General features: G+C 34.5%; 1 protein-coding gene across 2 annotated transcripts in view; it reads right to left on the bottom strand.

Moving 5' to 3' along the window:
* Window positions 1–251: 251 nt before the first annotated feature.
* The window catches only part of myo5aa (myosin VAa), a 71,123-nt gene continuing 45,510 nt past the window's right edge, over window positions 252–25,864 (bottom strand). Inside the window, exons 18-42 of one of the 2 annotated variants that reach the window (XM_087793285.1) lie at window positions 25,003–25,111; window positions 23,875–24,086; window positions 23,583–23,739; window positions 21,992–22,231; window positions 21,678–21,926; window positions 19,087–19,180; window positions 18,863–19,011; window positions 17,816–17,920; window positions 17,619–17,753; window positions 17,503–17,559; window positions 16,451–16,678; window positions 15,036–15,143; window positions 14,937–14,986; window positions 13,419–13,499; window positions 12,382–12,580; window positions 10,842–10,907; window positions 9,604–9,697; window positions 9,371–9,520; window positions 8,261–8,415; window positions 8,095–8,184; window positions 6,856–7,006; window positions 6,508–6,790; window positions 5,199–5,373; window positions 4,171–4,251; window positions 252–3,110 (exon numbers count right to left, since the gene is read on the bottom strand). In XM_087793285.1, coding sequence (XP_087649411.1) covers window positions 2,958–3,110; window positions 4,171–4,251; window positions 5,199–5,373; window positions 6,508–6,790; window positions 6,856–7,006; window positions 8,095–8,184; window positions 8,261–8,415; window positions 9,371–9,520; window positions 9,604–9,697; window positions 10,842–10,907; window positions 12,382–12,580; window positions 13,419–13,499; window positions 14,937–14,986; window positions 15,036–15,143; window positions 16,451–16,678; window positions 17,503–17,559; window positions 17,619–17,753; window positions 17,816–17,920; window positions 18,863–19,011; window positions 19,087–19,180; window positions 21,678–21,926; window positions 21,992–22,231; window positions 23,583–23,739; window positions 23,875–24,086; window positions 25,003–25,111 — 3,571 coding nt within the window. In that variant the 3' untranslated portion in view covers window positions 252–2,957. The remainder of the gene's footprint in view (window positions 3,111–4,170; window positions 4,252–5,198; window positions 5,374–6,507; window positions 6,791–6,855; window positions 7,007–8,094; window positions 8,185–8,260; window positions 8,416–9,370; window positions 9,521–9,603; window positions 9,698–10,841; window positions 10,908–12,381; window positions 12,581–13,418; window positions 13,500–14,936; window positions 14,987–15,035; window positions 15,144–16,450; window positions 16,679–17,502; window positions 17,560–17,618; window positions 17,754–17,815; window positions 17,921–18,862; window positions 19,012–19,086; window positions 19,181–21,677; window positions 21,927–21,991; window positions 22,232–23,582; window positions 23,740–23,874; window positions 24,087–25,002; window positions 25,112–25,864) is intronic. The other variant, XM_087793283.1, reaches the window with a different exon arrangement.

Genomic DNA, 25,864 nt, shown 5'->3' with positions numbered 1-25,864 from the left:
AAGCGGGGCCCGATTACAGCTGGCTGGAGGAGGAGTGAAGCCATTATTACGTCATAATGGCCCAGATTTCAGAGCAACTTTTTAAAGTAATAAGTTGAAAACATGGTCATGATGAGGGACTTACTGTATCTTGGAGATAAAGAACGTTATCACTGATATACTTCACTTTTATACAAAAGTTTGTTTGGGTGAAGCAGACGTTAAGTGGTCATAATGTTCTGGTATATTCCGTGAAGAATGAGGAGCAGACGTCAGGTGCTGAATCATTTTATTTTGACGTACAGAATCGACATTTTTATCCCAAGTTTAATTTACGGTGAACACATTCACGAAGCTACCAGAAAAACTAGCGACAGTCCAGTTTGTCGATGTGTGTGCGGGCGGCGGGTCAGAACCGGCTCCCAGAGAACCACCACGACCGAGATGAAGGTCGGAGGCTGGTGCGACTCGCAGAGGACCGAGCGACAGATGGAGGGAGTCGGACCTCCGTCGTCTCTTACAAAAGCTGCGACATCATGAGGAGATAAAACGACGTCACGAACACGACACCGGGTTCATTATCCGGCGAGGCCTCCATGTGCGGCCAGAACCGATCAGAACATTCCACGTGCGATCGGAGTTTGTGTTGTGATTCGGGCTCGAAGGAAGTCGAGGTGAGGAAAAAGAGGCACGAGGGAGTCGAAGCATGTAGATGCAGATAACATGCAGATAACATGTCGGACAAAGTATAAAAAATGAAGTGAAAAAGGCTGAAGGAGGATTTAATCTTAGTAGTATTTCTTCTGGTGGCAGCATCAGAAGTTTTGAGTAAAAGTATAATACATACGCGTCACCGATATAACTACAATAATTACGTTTTTAATCAAAAGTTTTCAAGTCAGTTCGAGTCAAAATTTTAATTAAACATTTCGCTGATTCTGTTAGCATGTTGTTAGCATCCTCTGTAGCTGCTTATTAGACATTTTTGAACAATAAACCCTTTAAGAAGTTCTTCATCAACACTCGGATACAAGCTAACGTCTGTCGGCCTTTGGTTCACATGTTAGCATGTTGTTAGCATCTCTGTAGCTGCTTATTAGCCAAGATGACATGTTACATTGTCCGATAAAATTAGCTTTTCTTCTTTTGCAAGTAGAACACCAAGTTACATATGTCGGCCACTGCGTCGCTTGTTAGCATGTTGTTAGCATTCTCTGTAGCTGTGCTGCAGCTGCTTGTTAGCTTAGAGGTTTTACACTTACGGATAAAATGAGCTTTTTCTTCTTCAAAGTTTTTCAATAAACATCGCAGAAGAACAAAGACTGACAATGTACGTCTATCGGCCTTTGCTTCAATCATTAGCATGTTGTTAGCATCCTCTGTACCTGCTAACTACCTCTAGCACAGCAGCTTAGCTTGTTAGCCAAGAAAAATTACCTTTTTTTTTTTTCCGCAGATTTATTAATAAATAAAGCAGTTGTTCTACAAAGCAAGTTCAGGTGAACCTTCAACACTGTCTGTCGGGCTTCGCTAGTTAGCATTTTGTTAGCATCCACTGTATCTGCATTTTAGCCTAGAAGGCGTTTTACACTTACAAATAAAATTAGTTTTTCCTTCTGCAACATCTTTTTAATAATAAATACTTTTAGCAGTTCTTCTTCAACACATGATAGAAACAAACGTCTGTTGGCCTTTGCTTTACTTGTTAGCATATTGTTAGCATGCTAACTACCCGTAGAGCAGCTGCTTGTTAGCATAGACAACATTTAATACTTGCCAATAAAACTACCTTTTTTTATACTTTAGCTGTTAAATACAAACTGCCTTCACTTGTTAGCATGTTTTTAGCATGCTAACAACTCAACAGTATCTTCTTGTTAGCTTAGACGACATTTAATATTTGCCAATAAAATCAACTTTTTCTCTGAACTTTATCTGTTCAAAAACAAACAGCCTTCGCTCGTTAGCATTTTGTTAGCATGCTAACAACCCTTGGACGACCTTTTACATTTACTAATAAAATTACCTTTTTTTCTGAACTTTAGCAGTTCTTCAAATACAAACTTCCTTCACTCGTTAGCATGTTGTTAGCATGCTAACGACATACAATGAGCTTTTCTTCTGCGATGTTTTTGAACACAAGTCACGTACAGATGCACCTTCAACAGATAACTTTTGGCGACACGTGTTTTTTTGTGGTGGTTTCAACAGGGAAGGCCTTCGGTGGAAAAGTGAGGATAAAGAAGGAGAAAGAAGGAGAAAGAAGAGGCACATAAGACATAAACTACTGCCATAAATAATAATAAAAAATCGCTGATTAACAAAAGTGCAAAAATAAGCGTAATAAGTGTGCGACGATATGATGCTATTTTTTCCTCACATGAATCAATGTTGACTTGATGAGACGAAACAATCTGTGCAAACTGTTCTCCTGCCCGACGTAATAAATAAAGTACATGATCTTCTATATACGAGTCTTATTTATAGAATTATTTATATATGTATAAATAATATGGTACAGACGTGTGTGAGTTGAAAGATGGAGCGACTACACTACGATATAACACTTCTGAGGAAGTACACAACTTGTGGGAACACAACTATAGGGGGCGATGAAGGAGCTACAGCTACACGGGGGGGGGGGGGGGAGGAGGGTTCTGGGGGTTCAGGACCGTCGTCGGGTTCCAGGTGGCGCCGGTCCAGGGACCGTCTAACAGGCGGCGTTTGTACAAAGCCGTGAATGAAACTAGATTCAGTGAAGAAGACGCACGAGCGCCAGATTTCCAACCGTGTGTTTCGTCAAACAAAAGCGCGACTGAAGGACTTCCCACAAAACCTGGCGGGAATAAATATATGGCTCTTGTCAATTGTGGGAACACCGTGTGTGTTTTTGTGTGTGTGTGTGGATGTGTGTGTGTGTGTGTGTGTGTGTGGATGTGTGTTACGTTTGGTCGTGGGACGGGGGGCTAAGAGGCGCCTCAGACGCGGGTCAGGAAGGCCAGGTTGAGCGAGCCGGGGATCTGGATGGTCTCCAGGGCCAGGCCGGAATGGTTGAAGGGGAAGGTGACGGGGTAGATCATCCTGGTCTCCATCAACAACTTGGAAGTCTCACAACGATCTCGCAAACGCGTCTGGAAGGAAAAACGGATTAATTTAAACAGTGCAGTTCTTCATTCAACCACAAGATGGAGGTAGAAGAAAATTTCCAATGGACTACTGCCGTTTTTTTTTTCAAGTGATAAGTAAGTAAGTAAGTAAGTAAGTAAGTAAGTAAGTAAGTAAGTAAGTAAGTAAGTAAGTAAGTAAGTAAGTAAGTAAGTAAGTAAGTAATATTTATTTATATAGCGCTTTTCCAGATAAGTGACTAAAATGGTTCATTTCTGTGTAAAGCCCTTTAGCCAACAAGTTACCAATTGAAAAAAATGTATAATAAGATTTTTTTTTGTTATTTTGAACAATTGAATCAATTTAATTTGTTTGTTTTTTTATAGTTTAAAAAAAAGATTTTTTGAACATAAAGTTAATTTAATTCAAGGTTTAAAAATACATTTTCTAAATTCTATATTTTTATATTTGTAGCCTTTGAAATTAAAAATGATATGTTGGTATAATAGTGAAAATATATTATTGTCTTAATTATCTTGAATTTAAAACGATAAAAATACAAATAATATACCGTAATTTAGAACATTTATATTTGAATTGGAATATCAAATGTGTAAAAAGATCATTTCTTTTTTAAAAATATTTTATATTAAATTATACATTTATATTATTAAAAAAAAACTAAAACAAATTCAATCTTTTAATACAGAAATGATTTAATTAAATTATTTAAATAAACAAATCAAGGTTTAAAAAAAATCCAGGATTTCAATAAAAATGTAAAATAAAAAAATGTTAAAATGTTAAATTCAACAAACTTTAGAGTTTAATATTATTTAAAAAAACACTGTTGACTGATAAACTGACTGATTTTCCAGAAGATACAATAAATGTTTTTCTTTAAATAATTATTAAATGAAATAATAGAAATCGACATGCATTATTATTATGATAATAATAAGTATTAAGTCAAAATGAAAATGACTTATTTTAAATAATAAAACATCTCCCAAAAAGAGTGATCACTTATTTGAACGGATACTTTTGAAAACCCTGAACGAGTGAGAAAGAATCAAAGACGTTCACCTGGATGGTCCTGATGAAAGTGGCCGACACTCTCTCCTCGAACTCGTTGACTGGTGTGTAGAGGTTCAGGATCTTTACAATCTGGACGAAGAATCAACACAAACACATTGTTAACGGCGTCAAGATCCAAATCTATAAAACTTCTGGAGTCTTTAACACCAGATCTGAAGTCACAGGTTGTTAGTCACTTCACGTCGTTATATAAAGTCTGAGTTGGAGATGATTTTATTGAACCACAAAAACCCTCGTCCTTCCAGTCATGTAGCTTCAATCACTCTCTACTCTCATCATCCATCCATCAGTCTACCCTCTTTTTTCATCTTCTCGTGATCTCTTTAACTTCTTTAAATCTTTCTGAAATTCTCGAGATTTTTTTAAGTTCCTGAGATCTTTTGGTAACTACTAGAAGTCTTTTTGAAATTCTCATGATCATTTTTAATTTCTCTGGATCTTTTTAACTTCCTGAAACCTTCTCTAACTTCTCCAGAACGTTCAAGATTTTTTTTAATCCTCAAGATAATTTTTACTTTTTAACTTCTCAAGTTCTTTTTTTATTTTTCTTTTAGAGATCTTTTCAACTTCTGTGATATTTTCTTTTACTTCCTGAGATTTCTTATATTTTACTTCCTGAGTTTTTTTTACTTCCTGAGAATTTTCCTTTACTTCCTGAGTTTTTTTTTTACTTTCTGAGATTTCTTTTTACTTACCGAGGATTTTTCTTTAATTCCTGAGATTTTATTCTACTTTCTGAGTTTTTTTTTTTTTTTACCTCCAGAGATTTTATTTTACTATTTACACTCAACATACAATACGATTCTAAAAATTAATTTAAAATCAAATTTAAATCGTGTGAACTCCAACAAGTGAAATCTTAATTATCCTGAATATAAAAACGTAGTAAAAGTTACACTGAAGTTTGTGTATAAATCTGACAGTAAAAATAAGAACTTCATAAACACTCAAACATGAACTGGTCACATGTTCAACGCTGACAGGAAGTGGCTGGTGCTGACAGGAAGTGCTGGTACCTGAGGTTTGGTGAGAGCCAGACACATGGAGCAAATGGCTTCGGCGTCTTCGTCCGTCTTCTTCTTCACCTGCAGCAGCTGCGCCGCCTGGATCAGAGGCTCCAGCGTCTCCTTAGCGCCGCTGATCATCAGGTTCTTGTCCCGGAGCCACTCCTCCAGCTGGCTCACGTTGTACCTGAAGAAGAAAACGTGGTTAAAAGAGTACAACTACGAAATATACGCTTCACCAATATTGACTCACTACAATAATTGAGTTTTTTAATCTAAATCAACAAGTTTGTCAAAGTCAAAACTTAAAAAACGTTTTGTGAGTTTCGTTAGCATGTGGTTAGCATCGTCTGTAGCTGTTGCTCGTTAGCTTAGAAGACGTTTTAAAACTATGGTCATAAGAAATAATCGCTACACTCCGAATAATCTTTAACAATATTTTTGTACACATTTTTTTTTAAACAGTGTCTGGAAATGTGGAAATGGTAAAAGGTGAATGTTAAATGTCATCTTAGCTTATGAGCAGCTACAGAGGATGCTAACAACATGCTAACAGAATTAGCAAAAACATTTTTTTTCAAATCTTAACTTGAACTGATTTGAAATTATTGTAGTTAATATTGGTGAAAAAAAAAGTCTTATAGTTTCTAATAAAGTGTATATTAAATCTAATAATTCAGACTCTTCTTTATAGTTAAATATCTACTGTGTTTGTTCATTTTTCTATTTCAATTACTGTGCGTTAGATAAAATAACGTGTTTTTTATTTAAAATTAAAATTAAAAATATTAAGCGTTTGCTCATGTTTGAGTTGCAATTAAGCTTCTGGCCTCTAGATGGCAGCAGTCATTACGTTGTCTGCAGCTTACAATCCTGTACGATCACGGCAATGACTGAGGACGAGAGGATACAGTGACTCCAGCAGCTTCTAAAGCCGATGTTTGTTCATATTTTGGTTTGAAAACAAATTAAATCAGTTACGACTTCGTCAAGTGTCATGTGGTCTGTAAATACTACAACACCAGAGACAAGTACTCGACAATACTACACATATATACTTGTTACTACACTATCACAACACCAGAGTCAAGTACTCGACAATACTAAACATATATACTTGTTACTACACTATCACAACACCAGAGTCAAGTACTCGACAATACTACACATATGTACTTGTTACTTATGGTACCATTAAATATATAGCAACATGATACTTATTGTAGCATAAGATTAAAGAGTTAAATTTAAGACTTTTTTATACCATTTGAAGCTAAATTTAACCAACATCAACCAAAAAGCGGTCACATGACGTGGTCACCTGATCTGCACGCCCTTGCTCCAGGAACACATGTCCTTGCGCAGCAGCAGGTTGTTGAGGGTGACGGCGCCGATGATGTAGAACTGCTGCTTCACCACCTGCCGGATCAGCTCCGGGTCGGCGCCGTGGTGGCGCATGGTGGAGTGGAAGGTGCTGAGCTGCCGCAGGATGGAGTCCAGGGTGTAGGTGTCCTCCTCCGCGATGCTGGACGTACGCTTCCTGAAGCCGGTGGGCTTCACGCCCGACACGCCCTGGATGGTCTCGTGCTCCAACATGCCGGACACTGCAGGGCGTTAAGCAAACATCAGCGAGGGATCCTGGTGTGAGAGCAGACGGCTGGACACTGACCGATCATGGGGTTGAGGATGAACTCCATACACTTGACCAGCTGCTGGTAGATCTGGATGGCCAGGTCGCTGATCACCTGCCTGTACTCGGTCAGGTCAAAGTTCGACAGACAGTGTTCGTTCTGTCGGAGCGTGTTGTGCTTCATGAAGGCCTGAAATATTGATTCATTTATTATCATCATATTCTTTTATATTTGTTTTTTCAACATTCATCTACACTTGTGTTTGTTAAATAAAGTAAATTTTTTTTTTTTTTACAATTAACACAAATATTCACAACGTTTGTTCATTTTGTGTGTAATAAAACTTCCAGCCTCTAGATGGCAGCAGTCATTATGTTCTCCGCAGCTAAAGTGAGAATGCAGTCCAGTGAGATCCTGACTGAGGACGAGAGGATACAGTGTCTCCAGCAGCTTTTAAAGCTGATGTTTGGACATATTTTGGTTTGAAAACAAATGAAAGCAGTTACGACTTCGTCAAGAGTCATGTGGTCTGTAAATACTACAACACCAGAGTCAAGTACTCGACAATACTACACATATATACTTGTTACTACAGTATCATGATATATCGCAACATGATACTTATTGTAGCGTAAGATTAAAGAGTTAAATTAAATACTTTTTTTTATACCATTTGAAGCTAAATTTAACCAACATCAACCATAAAAACAACAACATATGTTTAGGGTTAATTTTAGCAAATGTGTTTTTGTTTAAAAATAAATGTTGGATTTTATATTTCCACGTTTTCCAAAGCAAATTCCATTTTTGGCTGTTGGAAACAATCTGGTAAATCTGTTTAATTAATACTGTTAATTCGCCATTTTTTTTAATGGCATCCAAAGTTCGGTAAAAATAGTTTTTTTCAATCATGGAGCCATGTGACATTAAAATAATAATAATAAGCCAAGAATGAAATCTGTATTTTCTAGTGCCAAAGCATCAATTGTAAGAAAGATACTGTGGAAAAAATAAATAATGAAGTACTTATGATGTACATTTACTGAAAACATGCATGTGCTGCCCCAGCTGATGTTAATCTTTAAAAAATATATATAAAAATTAAAAAAGTTACAGAATATTTTTAGATTTTAAACTAACTGTATTACATTTTTTTTTATAACTTTTAAAAATGTGATTTAAAACATAATAATGGTTAGTAACTCTTTATTTTTAGATTATTCCTTTTTTAAGGTCTGTGTGTGAACTCGACCCTCCAGGGGGCGCTGTGGTCTCACCGGGTCTCCGCTGTACTGCTTCAGACAGTTCAGGAAACAGCAGGTGTTGGCGAGCCAGAAGGAGACAGTCTCGAAGTCGTCGCCTCGTTTCTGGAGACACGGAAGATGGTCAACGATGTTGGGGGGTTCAGTGGGGGGCTGAGGGTCTCTTCGATGAAGTACCAACCTTGAGGATCTTCTTGATGCTGTTGATGGTGGAGGTGAGCAGCGTTCGCACCTTCTGGTCGTCGTTGATGTAGTCGGCGTGTCTGAGACACATGAACAGGATGAAGGCCGGCAGACCTGGGATCATGTTCACGGCGACACCGCGAGGCTTCAGCTCTGGAGGAGGAACCAAGAGTCAGTCCATCAACGTGTGACGGTATAAAAACCTTTTAAAAATGTCTTAATACATAAATAGATCTGTGAATAAATATAAAATGTAAAAATAAATAAATGTGTGACTATATAAAAACATTTTTGAATTAAATGTATAAATACATAACTAAATGTATAAATGTGTCTCATTTTAATTTTGATAACAACAAGGTTATTTATACATTCATTTTACTATACATTTGAACTACTACTTATCTACTTAAATATATTTATAGATTTCGTTATTTTAAAATGTTTTTTTTAAATTATAAATTTCGCTTCATATTTTCACTTTCAATCGTACTTTTGTTTTTATTTCTAAGGACATTTTATTAAATTGTTCATTTTGACTTTTTTATATACATTATATTTATATATATACAATTATATGTCATTTACAGTGCTTGAAGAGCCTGAACGAGCTTAAAGGATTTATAAGTTTCATTCATGAAGCTGCAGCACCATCTAGTGGCCGATTGACACTCAAAAAACACCCGGATGTAAATAAACAGAACTAAGTTAAATTTAACAGCTCAGTTTAAATAATCAGAATATTGAATCATTGAATTTAACATTTCAAATAGGGTTACTTAAAAAAAATAATTAAAATGAATGATTACATTTTAATTTTAATTTAATTCAATCATTTATATATTGAAATATTGTTTTTATTGAATAACATACTACAATAATGTGTGCAATAAAAGGTAGATTTTTAAATGTTTTCTTTTAATAAAGTAAACATTTTAATATTGAATGCAAAAGTATACAAAAGAATAAATATTGAATTCCGAAAATGTATTTTTCAATTATTGGTGTGAAAATATATATATATATATATAATATAAACTTTATGTGTAAAATTAATTAATTAATAAAAGATTAAAGTCAAAGAGCAGAGTTTGTTTGTAGTTCATACCCAGGATCAAGTTCTTGACCAGCTTCAGCTCGTCCTCCTTCTTATACTCCAACATTCCCTGGAAGTCTTTCTCTCGGCGTGGAATGTTGACGGGATGAATGGGTTCGTCGCCCATCTGACCCGGAGACGTCTGACCCTCGGTCTGACCGGCTGGAGGACAGAAGACGAGTCAGAGACGTAGAAGAAGAAGAAGAAGAAGAAGAAGAAGAAGAAGAAGAAGAGTGAAGTCTCACCTCCCATCTCTCCGATCCTCTTGGAGTAAACCTTCAGCTGCTTCTTCAGCTTGCGGATGGTTCTGTCCTGTTTCTCCAGCTGCTCCATGAGATCCTGGAGGACACAGAAGACAGCAGTGAGGACACGAGCACCGATGCTCACCGGCGCCCCCAACGGGCGGAACGTTTCAAGCAGAGAAGCGAAGAGTGAAGACGAGCTCCCGCCGGGTCAATAAATATAAATATAAAGTTGTTTTCCCGGCAGGAGTGAAGAGCAGGTTCAAGATCTTCAGCAGCAAGTTATGGAAGTAAATCAGTGTCGACAGAAGATTAAATAGAATTTAATATTTTCAATGTTGAAACTTTTTATGAAAATTTTGATGTTTTGAATAATAATAATATTCTTTTTTTTTATTTATTAGTTTCATTATTCATTTATTTTTTTAATTATGTCTTTATTTATGTTTTTATATTTTATCATTGTTTTTTTATTTGTATTTGTGTACTGTATATCTTTATTTAATTTCGAAAATGTACTTTTTAATAATAGGAAAAAATATACTAATAAGAATTAGTTTAGAAAAATTAGTTTAGAAAAAATATATACATTTATTATTATTTAAAAACGAACCAAATATTCTATCAATTACTTGTAAATAGTAATTTTAATGTGTTTGTATTTTTAATTTTATTTTTGTGAACTGTTGTGACTCAATCATCAATTAATAAGATAAATACAATCATTCCAGTAGTATTTTAACAACATTGAATAAAATATAGTATATGTAGATATTTTACACATAGAGTTTTATATTTGAATTCCAATAATTAAATAGTAAATTTTCTAAATTCAATATTTTTATTATTATTAGCCTTTAAAAGTCAATACAAAAGTGTTGGTTCAATAGAGCATTTTTATATTTAAAAGGATATACATATTAAAAATATTGAATTTAGACCAAATATTTTTTAATTATTGGAAAGAATATATAATAATGTATGTAAAAAATGTAATTGATTTAGAAGACTCTTGACTATATAGATCCAATGCTTAAAAAACAAATTGTAGTAAAAATAAATAATTGAATACATTAAATCAATAATATCTGAAGACACTGATACAAGAAGTGTTTAGAGACGCAGGTGCGACGTAGAGCGAGTTAGTCTTTGTCACGAGTTAGATCTGTTAGGTCCGACCCATGCACCCCCCCTCCCCCTCCACACACACACACATGCACACACACACACACTCTACATACAACCATCCGTCGTAAAATGATGACCCGAGCCTCTCGTGACGCTGTGGGGTCGGCGGCCATGAGTTCCTGTCAGGTGTGATGAAGGTTAGTCATGTGACCAGGTGACAATGGATGAAATGAATGAATCTTGATCACAAAACACTTTTCTTCACGTTGAACAAATAAAAACCTTGAAAAGACTCGAGCAAAGTGTGAACCTGGTGCGACATCCGACCTTTTGACCTTGACTTAGCAGCTCCAATGATGGCGAAACAATATGATAATGATACTGTAGAAATATTTCTGACAGATACTTCTGAAAGTACGTCAGTGACATCTGAATATTTAATGGTTGAATTTATCATTTAATGATTATTGTTTTGAAGTAATTAATTATTGAAAGGTTGAATGTTTTTTTTTAATATATAATTTAATTTAAAAACTACAATTTGAGTCGTTTGTATTAAATTATTTTTAAGCATTGAATATATATATAGTTTTTTTATAATTTATTTTAATAATTTGGTTGGATTTTTTGTCCTTTTTGAAAAACAATTGTTTAAAAAATTAATAATAAAAAAAAGAAAATAATAATAATTCTAAAATACATATATATATATATATATTTTTTTTTAATCGAAATTTTCTTGTGTTTTAAATTCTAATTCCAATAATTCAAAAATATATTCTAAATTCCATATTTTTGTATTTGTAACCTTTTAAATTCAATATAAAAATGTTGCTACAATAGTTTCAACATGATTGGATGACAGTTCGATCAAGTAGATCAATACTTTTTTATACATTTCTGGTGAAATAACTGGATTTAAAAAAAAAAAAAATAGTATTGTAGCTTTCAATATACAAATTATTGAATTTTCCAACCTTTTCCAAAACATCATTGAATTCAATTAATAAATAATTCAAAGCTTAAAGGAAACCCTAACAACTAAATTATTATTATTAATTTTTGGAAACAATTATAAAGTTAAATTCAACCATATTCAATACTCTGATGGCTCTGAAGTACTTCTATAGATAATCAACTATTAATAAACATCACCTGCAACAAAAGTTCATGAGTTTAATTTTCTTTGTGTGAAGATTTATCGTCGAGTTAAACTAAAATATATTTACATTATAAGACATTTTCCCCACTTTAGGATCTTAATAGCTACATATTTTGTAAATTGGTTATTTAATAATTCTACTTAATAAAATGTATATATAATGAAAATAATGTACAGTTAACCTGAATAAAAAAAACGTATAATAAATCCTGATTTATGATGTTGAACCTTGTTAAATTTTAGAACTAGTTTCTTATAGTATATTGATATTCAAACTCTTTTCAGTTAATATTAAAATGGTACGACCAGCAAACGAACTTAACAAAAAGTTCTATATATGTTTCAACAATTTTCACTAGTTTACAGGTTATTTAATCTAAAGTAACCACTCGTCAGACAGTAATAATCAATAGAGATGATCCTTCATAACTGATGTTCTTCACTGAGATGTTGCTGCAGGACGAAGCGACGGACGTGGATTCATGTCCTACCAGGTTCTCGTTGGTGAGCCTGGTGATCTCGTGCTGCAGACTGGCTTCGATCCGGGCCTCGGGAGGAAGCTGCAGGTTCTGGGCCAAGAGCTGCTGCTGCCGGTTGTTCTCCTCCTTGACGTTCTGCAGCTCGGCTCGCAGCGACTCCACCTCGCCGTCGTAGCTGCGGCGCTGAGTCTGCAGCTGCTGCTCCAGGAGCCTGAGGTGAGGGCGGCGCAGAGGAGAGTGAGGTCAGGGCGGCGCAGAGGAGAGTGAGGTCAGGGCGGCGCAGAGGAGAGTGAGGTCAGGGCGGCACAGAGGAGAGTGAGGTCAGGGCGGCAGGAACGACAGCAGGAGAGTGAGAGTCGTAAAGTTCCACTTGAAAAAAACCCACCAGACTGTGAAGACTAAACATTAAGAACTGACTCAGAGTTTTAGGTTATTTTGGACACGTCATGACAAACATGAGACGAAACCTTCATTTATGAGTTTGATCACAAATCAATGTAACCTTCAAATGTTGAAACTAAGAAACTATTTAATTAAAGCTATGTTGGGTTTATTTAACTTAAATATATATATTTTTTAAATCTTAATTTAAATATATGAAAATAAAACTTTTTTTTAAAATTTAATTTACATTTTTGTCTTCCTTGTAGTCCTTTAAATTCAATATATTTCAATTGTTTAAATTCAATATAAAAACATTGGTATAATGGTTCATTATTGGATTAAAGTTTGCTAAAGTAGTTTCTCTTGGTATGTAATGGTGAAAAATATTCAAAGATTTAAATCCAGTTATTCTAAAAAAACAAAATAAATTGAACCTTTTACCATAGAAATATTTAATTAAAAAGAAGATTTACTTCATTAGTCATGACGCTAAATTGAGAGTTTAAAGTCAATTCTTATACTAGTCTTCCATCTGAGCGGTACTGACCACTGCTGACTGGTCATTACATCATCAGATCATAAAGAGTCTTCTGAGGACGACTTTATTATTTGGTGTCGAGAGGAAAAGAAGAAGAAGTTTAAAAACAAGTTTGGTCTCCGTCAACCTGATGGTTTCTTTTAAGCCCTGATTAACCAGCCACAGCTCTCCGTCCTCATTCAGCTCCTGGAGCTCTGGAGCCGCAGATCTGACACAACAACACAACCTGATGAACACCAACAACACAAGAGAGGAGACGGGCGGCCACTAGAGGGCGTTGTTGTGCACGACGTAAACATAAATGATGCTCAGAACTAGTTTGTTTGCCTCGAAGTTTGTCAACATATTGTTGCACCAAACACACAAGCATATGTATATAAATACATGTATACATATATAAATACATGTATACATATATATATATATACACAGCATATTTATATAGTATATATATATATTTAGTATATATATACTGTACATGTATACATATATATACAGGTATATATATATATATACACATATACATACATGTAAATATATATACATCTATAAATATAGATGTATATGTGTATATATATACATATATACAATATATAAATATATGTATATATATACATACATGTATACATATATAAAGTATATATATACACATATACATACATGTATATATATTTATATACACATATATTCAAATATATATATATAAACATATTCATACATACATATATATACACACACATCTCCTCGATCTTTGAATATATCTTATGATACTTAAAGACAATATTTAAAGGAGGTTTATTTGTTATCTAAGGGTCAAAGTGACCCGAAGGCCAGAAAACAAATGTATTTGTGGTATCCCTTAACTCAGACATTATAATATGAGATTCACATAAGAATTTGTAGAACGTAAAACTTTTTTTTAAAATAATAATTGTATTTATTTTTTGAAGTTCAATATATATCTGTGTGTAGTTAGTATGTTCTCCCCGTGGTTTACTCAGGTTTCCTCCCGCAGTCCAAAGACATTCAGAGGTTTATTGAGAACTTGGTTAAAATTGTCTGTAGGTATGAGCCTGTGTGTGAATGGTTGTCTGTCTTTGTGTGTCTTGAGACAGACTGGCGTCCTGTCCAGGGTGTCCCCTGCCTCTTGTCCGAAGACAACATTAGACTCCAGCCCCCCTTGACCCCCATTAAGAGAATAAGTGGCAAAAAAATGAAGGTATTTATTTGTTATATTTACTTATTATTGGTTTTATTCAAGCAACTTTAATATACTTTTTTCTGTTTAATGTATTTTTATTTTAATGTTCAACTATATATATTACACATATATTACATTCTGAAAAATAGGTTCATGTTCTACAAGATGTGAATCTAATATTTTTATGACTATGTTTGTGGAACAAATGCAATAAAAAGTAAAATAAAAAAGATGAAACTAAATCTATTTTATTGGAAGAAACAGAAAAAAATGTTTTAATAAGTATTATTAGTATTTGGTTCCGAGCGTGAGTGAGAACCAGAGAACCTTCTGGACATGCTGTGAGCTGCTGCTGACCAGAGCCTTCACTACAAGGTCAAGGGTCAGAGGAACCAACACTGAGGTCATGAAGCTCAGAGGCTCATGGACCTCAGCTCCTGTTACCTGAGCCGACTCAGCAGATCACTGACCTCCAGGGGTCTACACAAGAACCTGTTCACACACACACACACACATTATTGAGACAGGTGTTGCTGGACTGATCAGGTACCTGTTGGTGTCCTTCAGGCCCATGTAGGCCTGCTTGATCTCATCCGTGTCCTTCAGCTTGGAAACATCATCCACGTACACGGAGGTCTCAGTCATGGTCTCCTGAAGACACGAGACATCATCACGAACATTAACATGTATTTATAGAACCTTCATCAAACAACCGCTTCAGTTTGACGGACGGCTGTCAATCACTCGAGCAGGAACTTTACCTTCTCGTCCTGCAGCAGAGCGTGGATGATGCAGAGGAGAAGGTGGAGACGAGAGTTAGACACGAACATGAAGGTCATGTGATCGAACATCAGGACGTGAAAGACACTTGTGGAGGATGATTGTTATGTGTTCTCTCACGATAATACATTACTTATACAATATTACACTGAACTGTATACATTTCTTCATTATAATTTATATATATACATATATACATATATATATATACATACATACTGTATATGTATGTATATATACGTATATATGTATGTATACATGTATATACAGTATACATACATATATAAATTGTTATATGTATACATGTATATATACATACATACATACATACACATATATATATATATATATATATATATACACATGTGTATACGTATACATACAAATACTGTATATGTATGTATATATATACATGTATACATACGTATATGTATGCATGTATATATGTATATTTATACATATATACACAAACTATATATATATATATATATATATATATATATATATATATATATATACACACACACTATATAAATATATATATATATATATACACATATATATATATAATTGAATTAATATAAAAATATATAGTTTTTTTGCTTTCCAATCATATTTCTCTTGAAGTCTAGACTTTAATAAAGTGTGTATAAAATGTAATAAATAAAACAATTTATTTACAATTAAAATGTAAATATTCCTTGGTGTTTGTTTATTTTTGTGTTGCAATTAAACATGACAGAGGGGCAACGACAAAGTCGTAACTGCTTTCATTTGTTTTCAAACCAAAATATGTCTCTGTATCCTCTCGTCCTCAGTCATCGCCAGGATATGTCTGGATTTGAAATTTGCTTAACTGCAGGGAGGACGTAACGACTGCTGCCATCTAGTGGCCGAACGTTTGATTGCAACACAAACATGAGCAAACACTGTGAATATTTAAATTAGTTAATTGTAAATAAAAAACACATTATTTGTATCTTAAACATAGTTATTGAAATATAAACACAAAAACACGGATACAGAGCAGGTGAATATTGACACAGTATCGTGAAAATAAACAGATCAAAGGATCCAAACGTTCTTTCACCTCTTTATGTTTTCATGTTACTCTAAATGTGACTAATATGTGTTTATAATAAGTATATAAGTAGTTTAAAGAGTAGTTTCTGCTCCACCTTGTGCTGCATGGCCTCCTTCTGGCTCATCAGCTGCGAGCGCAGGATCAGAACCTCCTCCTTGCGAACCTCCAGCTCCTCACACGAGGAGTTCAGTTGATCCAGGAGAACCTTGTAGGCCGGCGAGCCTGGAGCTCCGGCGCCGGACGCCGCGTTACCCAGAAGGCTTTGCCTCATCTCTGACAGGTCGTGTCGCAACTTCTTGTTCTCGGACTCGAGCTCCTGACGCTGAAGACACAGAGAAGTTATGATGGACATGAAGGTTCCATGGATGGACAGGAACGTTGGAGAAGAACATTTAAGGTTGAAAAATAATAATAAAAACAAGAAAAAAAACAAATTACAAAACTAAAAAAAATAAATATATATAAAAGAGTTAATGAAAATAAAATAAAAAGTTTAATGAAAATCAAAAGAAATAATAATAAATATTGGCAAAGTTTTTAAAAATAAATATATAAGTAAAAAAAATGATAAGACTTTGAAAATATCTAAAACTGAAGGTTTAAAAAAGAATAAAAATTTAATAAAAACTAGATTAAAAAAAACGAAATAAAAGGTAATTTAAAACACAATTACAAGTTTAAAAAATGGGAAAAAATATCAACAAAAATTAGGATAAGAAAAATAAAATAATAACAAAAATCTAAATCAAAATTTTGTTGGAGGAGAAAAAAAGTTGAAAAACAAAATCAAATATTAAAAAACAAAAAAAATTGAAAATGTTTAAAAAAATAAAAATAATAACATTATGGATAAAAAAGTTAGGATAAGAAAATAAAAATAAAAAAGTTTAATTTTTTAATTAATTAAGAATTTGGAAAAATCTTAAACACGTTAATAAACGCTAATTACAAACAAAACATTTTAAAAAATATGTAAAAACAAAATAAAGATAAGAAAAAATAAGAAGGAACTACACATTTAAAAGTGAATAAAGACTAAATAAAACATAAAAAAGAGGCCAGCTGTGATAAGAGGATCAACAAACGTGATGAAAGCATCAAACCCTGACAGGAAATGACGTCGTATCTGAACAGGAAGTGACTCACCTTGAGGGACTCGTACTCCAGCTCGGCTCCTCGTGCCTTCTTGAACTCGGCATCATCCTGAGAGAGACGGCGGAGGTGAGCGTCGTGACACACATGTAAAGCTACTAAAGTCTTACTCTGGCTCTAGCCCGCTGAAACTGCTCCTCTTTGTTTTCCAGCTCGTTGCGAAGCGACTGCTTTTCCTGCTCGAGCTCCGTGAGACGCTTCTGCAGCTTCAGCGTGAGCGACGTGTCCATTCCTCGCGTCACGTCCTGTGGACCACAGACCAGTCAGTCTCACCTACGCTTGTGTTTGTTAATATTAGTGTCATTACTTCTGCCGCCCGGGAACCTTCGTCGGCGTACTCGGAGTTGTAGGTGTACTCGGACTCGTTGCTGCTGTGGGTGGAGTCGGTTCTCCTGTGGCCAGGCTTGGAGCGCTGTCAATCACAGTTGTCAATCACAGTTGTCAATCACAGTTGTCAATCACAGTTGTCAATCACAGTTGTCAATCAAATATTAACTCATATCATGAGAGGATTGAACAGTTGAAGCACATTTTAAACTCGTGCTCATCTTAACACGTTAACACTAGTGATGGTCAGATGAATGGCAGTGTCATATTTTCAGAGTCCACTAGATGGCGTATCTATTGCACTATTTTACCTTGTTTTGAACAAGTGTTCTAATGAAACATCACATGATTTTTAAACCAATGGCACCACCTACTGACCTCTGAACAACATGACACTGTTTCATGAAGCTTCATCAGCACATCACTAGTTAATACCATGTTTAGCAAAAATGTTAAATGGGTTCTTATTATTTAAAAACACACAAAATATTTAGACTAATTTGTTAAATATGTTATGTATATATATATGTATACATGTGCAACATATTATATAAATAAAACATGATTTCTGCATTTATTTTTATTAACAACTAATTTGAAGAAAACTTAAAAACTTTAATCCTTTTTATTTGTTCTTTTTTCCAAATCTTTACTTTGTAAAGCTTTCCCTTGAAAATGTTATTGAGAAAAAAACTCAAAAGCATTCTTAGCTACAGGGGTGAACAAGAAACAGATACAACTATATTGTTACTAACATTATTCAAGTTCTTTCATTTTATGTAGAATTTTATTAAATACATCCACAAAAAATGACTATAAATTATGGAGGGAATGGATGTCAAATAATAATCAAATCTAAGATTGTTTACTGAAAGAATACTCATTTATATATAAATAAATAAATATTATTTATTTATTTCAGATTATTTTTGTTGTCACTACAAAAATAATCTGAAATTGTGAAAAAACATAATTTCGTCCACTAGAGGCCGCCAAGACTGCGCTAAAACTGAGGCGGAGAACTCACCCGCACTGAGACCATTTCCTCCTTCAGGTCGTCGTACTTCTCCTCCAGGCGAAGGTGTTCGCTGAGGAGATTCTGGTATCGAGATCGCTCCTCGTTCAGATCCGTCTCCAGCTGACGCGTCTCCTCGGCAACCACGCGAGCCATCTTCTCTGCAGCAACACAAGCGGCGGCGACACGTGACGACAACGGTCAGGACGAATACAAAAAGCGAAGATGGTTTTTACCGGTCATCTGCTGACTCTGTTCCTGAATCGACCTGTTCAAGTCGTTCTTCTCCTTCTTCAGGCACCCGTTCTCGTCCTTTAGCTCCGACACCATCTACACACACACACACACACACACACACAATAAAAGGTAAGAAATCTAGACAAGACAAATCCACGAGAAGTTCTGCTGATGCAGGAAGAGAAAAGTTCAGAGCTTCACTCTCGACAGATCCCAGTGAATCCATGAGACACACAAGGTATTCTGGATGGACCTGTGTCGCTCTGACCTTTGACCAGGTTTAACACGAGCACAATTCCATCTAAGAAAACTCGTATTTTCGTGTTTTTTCGCCTCTAGAATGTGAAGAAAATCGTCTTCACGATTCAATCCTGACACTCTGGAGTAACCGTGTCAAGATCAGGTTTAGATACACGACAACATTTACGAGCTAGAATCCTAGACCAGGTTCCAGGTCCTAGATAAACTATTGGAGCTAGTGAACACCAGGAGAACACACAGGGTTACACACACACACACTCCTACACTTGTGTCCCTACACACCCTGGACAGCTGCTCACCTGAGTGAAGACATGTCTGTCCATCATGTCTCCCTTCATCTTCCCAAATACCTTCGTTTCTCTGAGGCTCCTGAAGGGAATGATAGTGTTTTTTACCTCTGATCCCTCGGCAGAGAAGCAGGATTTATGCTGAGGATCACGATTCTTGTAAATGTCTCGCATAATTAATCGTTTTTTGTTTGTATAGACTTTTCTTTTTTCATTCTGAACCATTGAATTAAAATGATCGATTATAACAAAGTAAATTGATATTTTAATTCCAACAATTAAATATATATTTATATTTAATATTTTCGTTTGTTTGTAGCATTTTAAATTCAATATAACATTGTTGGTATAGTTGTGTCACCAGACGACACTAAAGTTTAAAGTCTACCAATTTAAATATATTACAATTTAAAAATATGTATTTAAAGCATTGCTTTGTTTTTTTTTTCCATAGTTCCAAATGATGTTTGATGAAAACTTATATTTGTTTTTCTTTTCAATAACTTTTTTTTTTTTTAAAGCGGATATGATCAAAAATAACTTTTTGACATCTTTCAAAATAAATCTTCTAAAAATAATAACTTTTTTTTTTCATAGCCTTTTAAAGTAGTGTGATTCAGTACAGATTAGTACAAATCAGAAAGAAATATAGAATTTATATATAGATATATATATATATAGTATTTTTCAAATTAATTGTGTTAAAATAGATATATATAAAAATATTTTAACCTAATAAACGATTAAAAAAATAAAAAATAAATAAAGGCTTGAAGGGAATGATAGTTTTTTTTACCTCTGATCCCTCGGCAGAGAAGCAGGATTTATGCTGATGATCACGATTCTTGTAAATGTCTCGCATAATTAATAGACTTTTCTTTCTCGTCACTTATGTTGGTGTATTTTCCTTTGGATTTCTGTGATTTCCACATTTTTTGCTGCCTTTTTTTTAAAATTTCTGTTGGACATGAGCTTTGGGGATTCTGGGTATTTTGTCTTTGTGTTGATCGCAGGTGTTTAAGTCGTGTTTTCTAAAGAACTGTTCATTTATTCCTCCGTCGGGGATCGTCTTTTGTTGATGAATTAGAAATTATATAGTGACGATAGTGAGTAAATACTTTTTGGTTTCCTTCAGAATCAGCTTTGGTGGAGTTTTTATAAAAGAACTTCTGTCACAGAAGAGCGTCGTTGAGTCGACATCAGAGTCGCTATTTGATATTTTATTATTCTTACAATAAGAAGATATGATGAACGTTTTTGAGCTTATTTTTAATATAACAACGTGAGATATATGCGGCTTTTAATCTGGTTCTTTTAGTCCGGAATTTACGGTAAATAAAAAGTAGAAAACTTTGAACAAATGTCAACAAATAAATAGTTGAATTTTTTTTTGAAAAACTTAACTAAAATAAATCAAAAGTAGAAATTAAACTGTTTTTTTTAAGGTAAAAAAAAGGGAAATAAAAGTCAAATAAAATGTCAATATGACAAAATAAAGAGTAAAAAATAAAGTTGATGAAAATGTATATAAAACTTTCTGCAAAAAAAAATAAATATTGAAAACTAAATAAAAAGTCTAAAGAAAGAAGCTTTACAGTTAAAAATAAATATATTAATAAAAACTGGAAAAACCTTTAAAACGAAATGTAAACAAATAAACAGTTGATAAAACAAAACAAAAAGTTGAAAAAAACTAAACTAAACTAATCAAAACAAATCAAAAGTAGAAAATAAATAGATTTAAATTAGAAATATAAAGGTTAAAAAAGCAAATACAAGTCAAGTAAAAATAGTAGTAAAAAAGTGAATGAAAATGTATATAAAAATAGAGAGTAGAGTAAATGAAAAAAGTTTTAAAAACCTGCAGAAGAAAAGAGTTGATACGAAGAGAAAAACACTGACATAAAACACGAGTGTCAAACGTCCTAAATCAGGCTCAATAGTGTCTTTCATGTAAAAACAGATCACGATCACGAAAGAAATGGTCGTCACGGCGACGACATCATCAGTATCATCACCATGTCTGGATGAAGACAACATACCTTCTCCATCTCCTCTCTGTACTTCTTGGCCCAGTCCTCGATGGTCTTCTTCTCCTGCTGCGTGGAGCTCAGCTCCTTCTTCAGCCGCTCCAGCTCCTCCTGAAGAGAGTTCACCTGCTGACCCTTGACCTTGGCGTCCTCCTCCGCCCCTCGCAGCCGGGTCAGCTCCACGCGAGCCTTCTCGCTCTCCGTGGCGTACGACGTCTCCAGACCGTTGAGCTTCTCCACCACCAGAAGGTTGTTCTTGCTCTGCAGGAGAGGAGGAGACGCTGAAGACCTGGTCGGGGCCCCGGGGTCCCGGCGAGGAGAGATACCTGCTCGTCGATCTTCCTCTGCAGCTGCATGATCTTGTTCTCCATGCCCTTGTTGAGCTTCTTGAAGTGCTCCACGGACCGAGCCTCGATCTTCAGCTTCTTCAGCTCGCGGCGGGCCTTCATCCTGCGGGTGCAGCACTGCAGGTACACGATCGCTCGCAGGCAGCGCTTGTACCAGCGGCGCGTCAGCATCCTGCGGGCGTGTTTCTGGAGGATGATCACCTTGTGCTCGCGCAGCAGCTGATGGAGGAGAAGAAGGAGGAGAAGGAGAGAGGAAGGAGGAGAAGGAGAAGGAGGAGAGGAAGGAGAAGGAGAAGGAGAAGGAGAAGGAGAAGGAGAAGGAGAGGAGAAGGAGAAGGAGAAGGAGAAGGAGAAGGAGAAGGAGAAGGAGAGAGGAAGGAGAAGGAGAGAGGAAAAAGAAGGAGAGAGGAAGGAGAAGAAGGAGGAGAAGGAGGAGAAGGAGAAGGAGAAGAAGGAGGGGAAGGAGAAGGAGGAAAAGAAGAAGAAGGAGGGGAAGGAGAAGGAGGAGAAGAAGAAGAAGCAGAAGGAGAAAGAGAAGGAGAAGGAGAGAGGAAGGAGGAGAAGGAGAAGAAGGAGAAGAAGTAGAAGAAAGAGAAGGAGAGGAAGGAGGAGAAGGAGGAGAAGAAGAAGAAGCAGAAGGAGAAAGAGAAGGAGAAGAAGACGAAAGAGAAGGATAGGAAGAAGTAGAAGAAGGAGAAGGAGATCGTCAGGATCTTGAATGATAATAATGACACGTTGAAGCTGTTTATTCAACTATTTTAGTTGTTTTACATTATTTTTTACACTATTATTTAAACTTTAATTCAATAATATCTACATTGTATGTGTTTTTATTTGAATCATTGAATTAAAATAATTGTATGAATTAATTAATTTAATATCATTTCTAAATTTTAATTTTTTTAATTTGTATTTGTAGTATTTTAAATTCAATATAACATTGTTGGTATAGTTGTGTCACCAGACAATACTTACTTGACTTTTTTTTTTAATAATTAAAAATGATGTTTGATTAAAGGTTACATTTGTTTTTCTTTTCAATAATTTAATTTTAAAAAATCGGATATGATCAAAAATGATTAATTTTATTTCACACATTTTAGTAGAATCATTACATTTTCTAAATATAATAATTATTTTCTTTATTTCATAGCCTTTTAAATTTAGTACTGATCAGTACAAATTAAAAAAATATATAAAATAAATAATTTATATATAAATATATATAGTATTTTTTCAAATAAATTGTATTAAAATATATATAAAGTATAAAAATCAACATTATTATACTTAATTCCAAAAATATTGAATGTAGAAAATGTAATTTTGAATTATTGGAATTATAATATCAAACTTTGTTTAAAAAATTGAAATTTACAAATATTTAGTTTTCTAAATTCAAATTTTAAAAACCGTATCAATAGAAAATCTGAAAAAAATCTAAGTTTCAACATTTAAACTCTAAATTCAACCTAATATTCTGCTGACACACATAAACAATCTTGACTCTTCATGAACACATTCAGAAGAACCTTAAACCGATGCTTCTACTCTGAGGTGCTGCACTCACCGCCTGGTACTTCTGGCGAGCCATGTAGGCTCTGAGGATGGTCTGGATGGCGAGGGCGGCGGCCTGCTTCTGCCGGTAGATCTTCCTCGCCACGTACTTGCGTCTGTACTTCTGGATGACGGTGGCGGCCTGAGTGCGGCGCATGAACTTGACCAGACTGAGAGAGAAACCACAGAGATGACCACGTGAGCCACAGAGACGTGTCGGAGAGAAACTACAAAGATGGCGTCGTGAGCGACGAGGACGTGTCGGAGAGAAACTAAAAAGATGGCGTCGACGACGTGAAACCCACCAGCGCGCCTGGAAGCCCCTGGTGAATCTCTGGATGGTGACGGCGGCGGCGCGCTGGCGCAGGAACTTCTTGCGGGCGAGCCAGCAGCGGATGGTTTTCTGGATGCGTATGCAAGCGGCTCGCAGCTTGTCCGCTCGCAGCTTCTCCAGGTACGCTACCTGTCCGGCCCTGAAGAAGATCTTGCTCTTGCCGAACTGGTACTTGTCCTTGTCCTGAGACATGATCCAGACCAGGTTAGAACAAACATCAACATCTTTTAGCAGTTTAACAATCTTTAATCTCTGATCTTATCTTAAACACTGACCTCTGAGTCAGATTTCTATAAACAAACAACACGTTGAAAAGAAATTATGATAAAAAGTAGAAATAAATAAATAGAATAAAAAAAAGATGAGTAAAGAGATGACAAAAACAAAATGGGAAGTAGAATAAAAAAAAAAAAAAGTTAACAAAAACTAAATATATAAGTGGAAATATAGAAATTATTTATATATTTAAATTTAAAGTTGAAAAAAAACAACAACTTGAAAAGCAATCAGGATAATAAATAATAAAATAAAATAATAATAAAAATAAAAAGTAAATTAATTAATTAATGAAAACAAAATAAATATAGAACAAACAAAACAGATATAGTTAAATATATAAATAAACTTTGAAAAAACAAGCATTAAAGGGTGAAAAGTATAAAAACATACACAGTTAATAGAAACATAAATAAAAGTTCAGTAGTTCAATAAAAACAAAAAAAACAATGGAAACTTAACTTAGAAAAAAAAAAAAGTTGAAAAAAAACTAATAATAACATAATCAAAAGTAGAAAAAAACTAACTAGTTAAATAAATAAAAAAAACATTTAAAAACAAGCATTCAAAGGTAAAAAAAACAACAACAGAAACAACAGATACACAGTTAATTAAAATAAAAGTTTAAAAAAAATCATAATAATAAAAAGTCAGTAGAAAATAGGTTCAAAAGTTCAAAAACTTAATAACAATAGAAATAAAAACACTGATCATTGACGTCTTAAACACAAGAGTGTTCGAAGTAAAAATGGATAAATAAAAACTATCATCATTGTATGAACTTGACATGACCTTGGGTTTGTGGTGTAGAAGGAAGACAAACCTGGACAAGTTTCTCCAGCACGTTCCTGCAGGTCAACTTCTTGTCTTGAAGAATGTCTTTCTGCTTCATGAGGACACGATAGCGGCTGAAGAACTCCTGGTACGTCCATCTGAGAACATCCAGAAGAAAGAAAACACATTGTATCACTGGAACTGTTGTGAAGGCAAACAAAAAAAAAAAAAAGGGAAAAAAAGACAAAATAGAAAAAAAAAGGATAACAAAAGTGTAATTGAGTCACAACATTATTAAAATATAAAACATAAAACGGTAAAAAGGCTTAGATTTAAAAAAAACAATAACAATGTTTTTAAGTAGCACAGCAACAGATGAATATATTTGACTCCCTCTACTGTTAGAACAGTGTAATTGCAACAGTGAAGCCTTCCAAGTATTCTCATGTGTGTGAAGCCATAATTGAAATAAATGCAACCAAATGCAACAGCCGTCTCCCACCCACTGGCGTCAACAAGTCATGGTGCCCTTTCAAAATAAGAGCTTGACAGTTACTTATTTAATTGTAATGTGTTTTTTGATGACAAAACAAAAGGAAACAATGAAAATAAAAATTAAGATATATTTAGACTATTAGTAATTATTTTTACAATGTATGTGGTTCAAAGATTGTAAAAACATTTTTTACTGACACTCATGAGATTGAAACATATTCATATGCATTTTTAGATTATAATGAAACGTAACATTATTTCCACATGATCTTATATTGTTATTTCCAACTTTTAATATTTTTTTGTTGCTATTTCTTATTATTATTTTCCAGCTAGAGCCTGGTAATGATTAGCTTCGATGCTAACACATGAGAATCCTGCTGCTCTTCACTCGCAAACACATGTCACACGTCTGA

Source organism: Callionymus lyra, chromosome 6 (genome assembly GCF_982586985.1).
Source record: "Callionymus lyra chromosome 6, fCalLyr1.hap1.1, whole genome shotgun sequence".
NCBI classification, from domain to species: Eukaryota; Metazoa; Chordata; class Actinopteri; order Syngnathiformes; family Callionymidae; genus Callionymus; species Callionymus lyra.
Note: the sequence above shows the minus strand (reverse complement) of the source record. Positions and strands in the feature narration are given on the sequence as shown.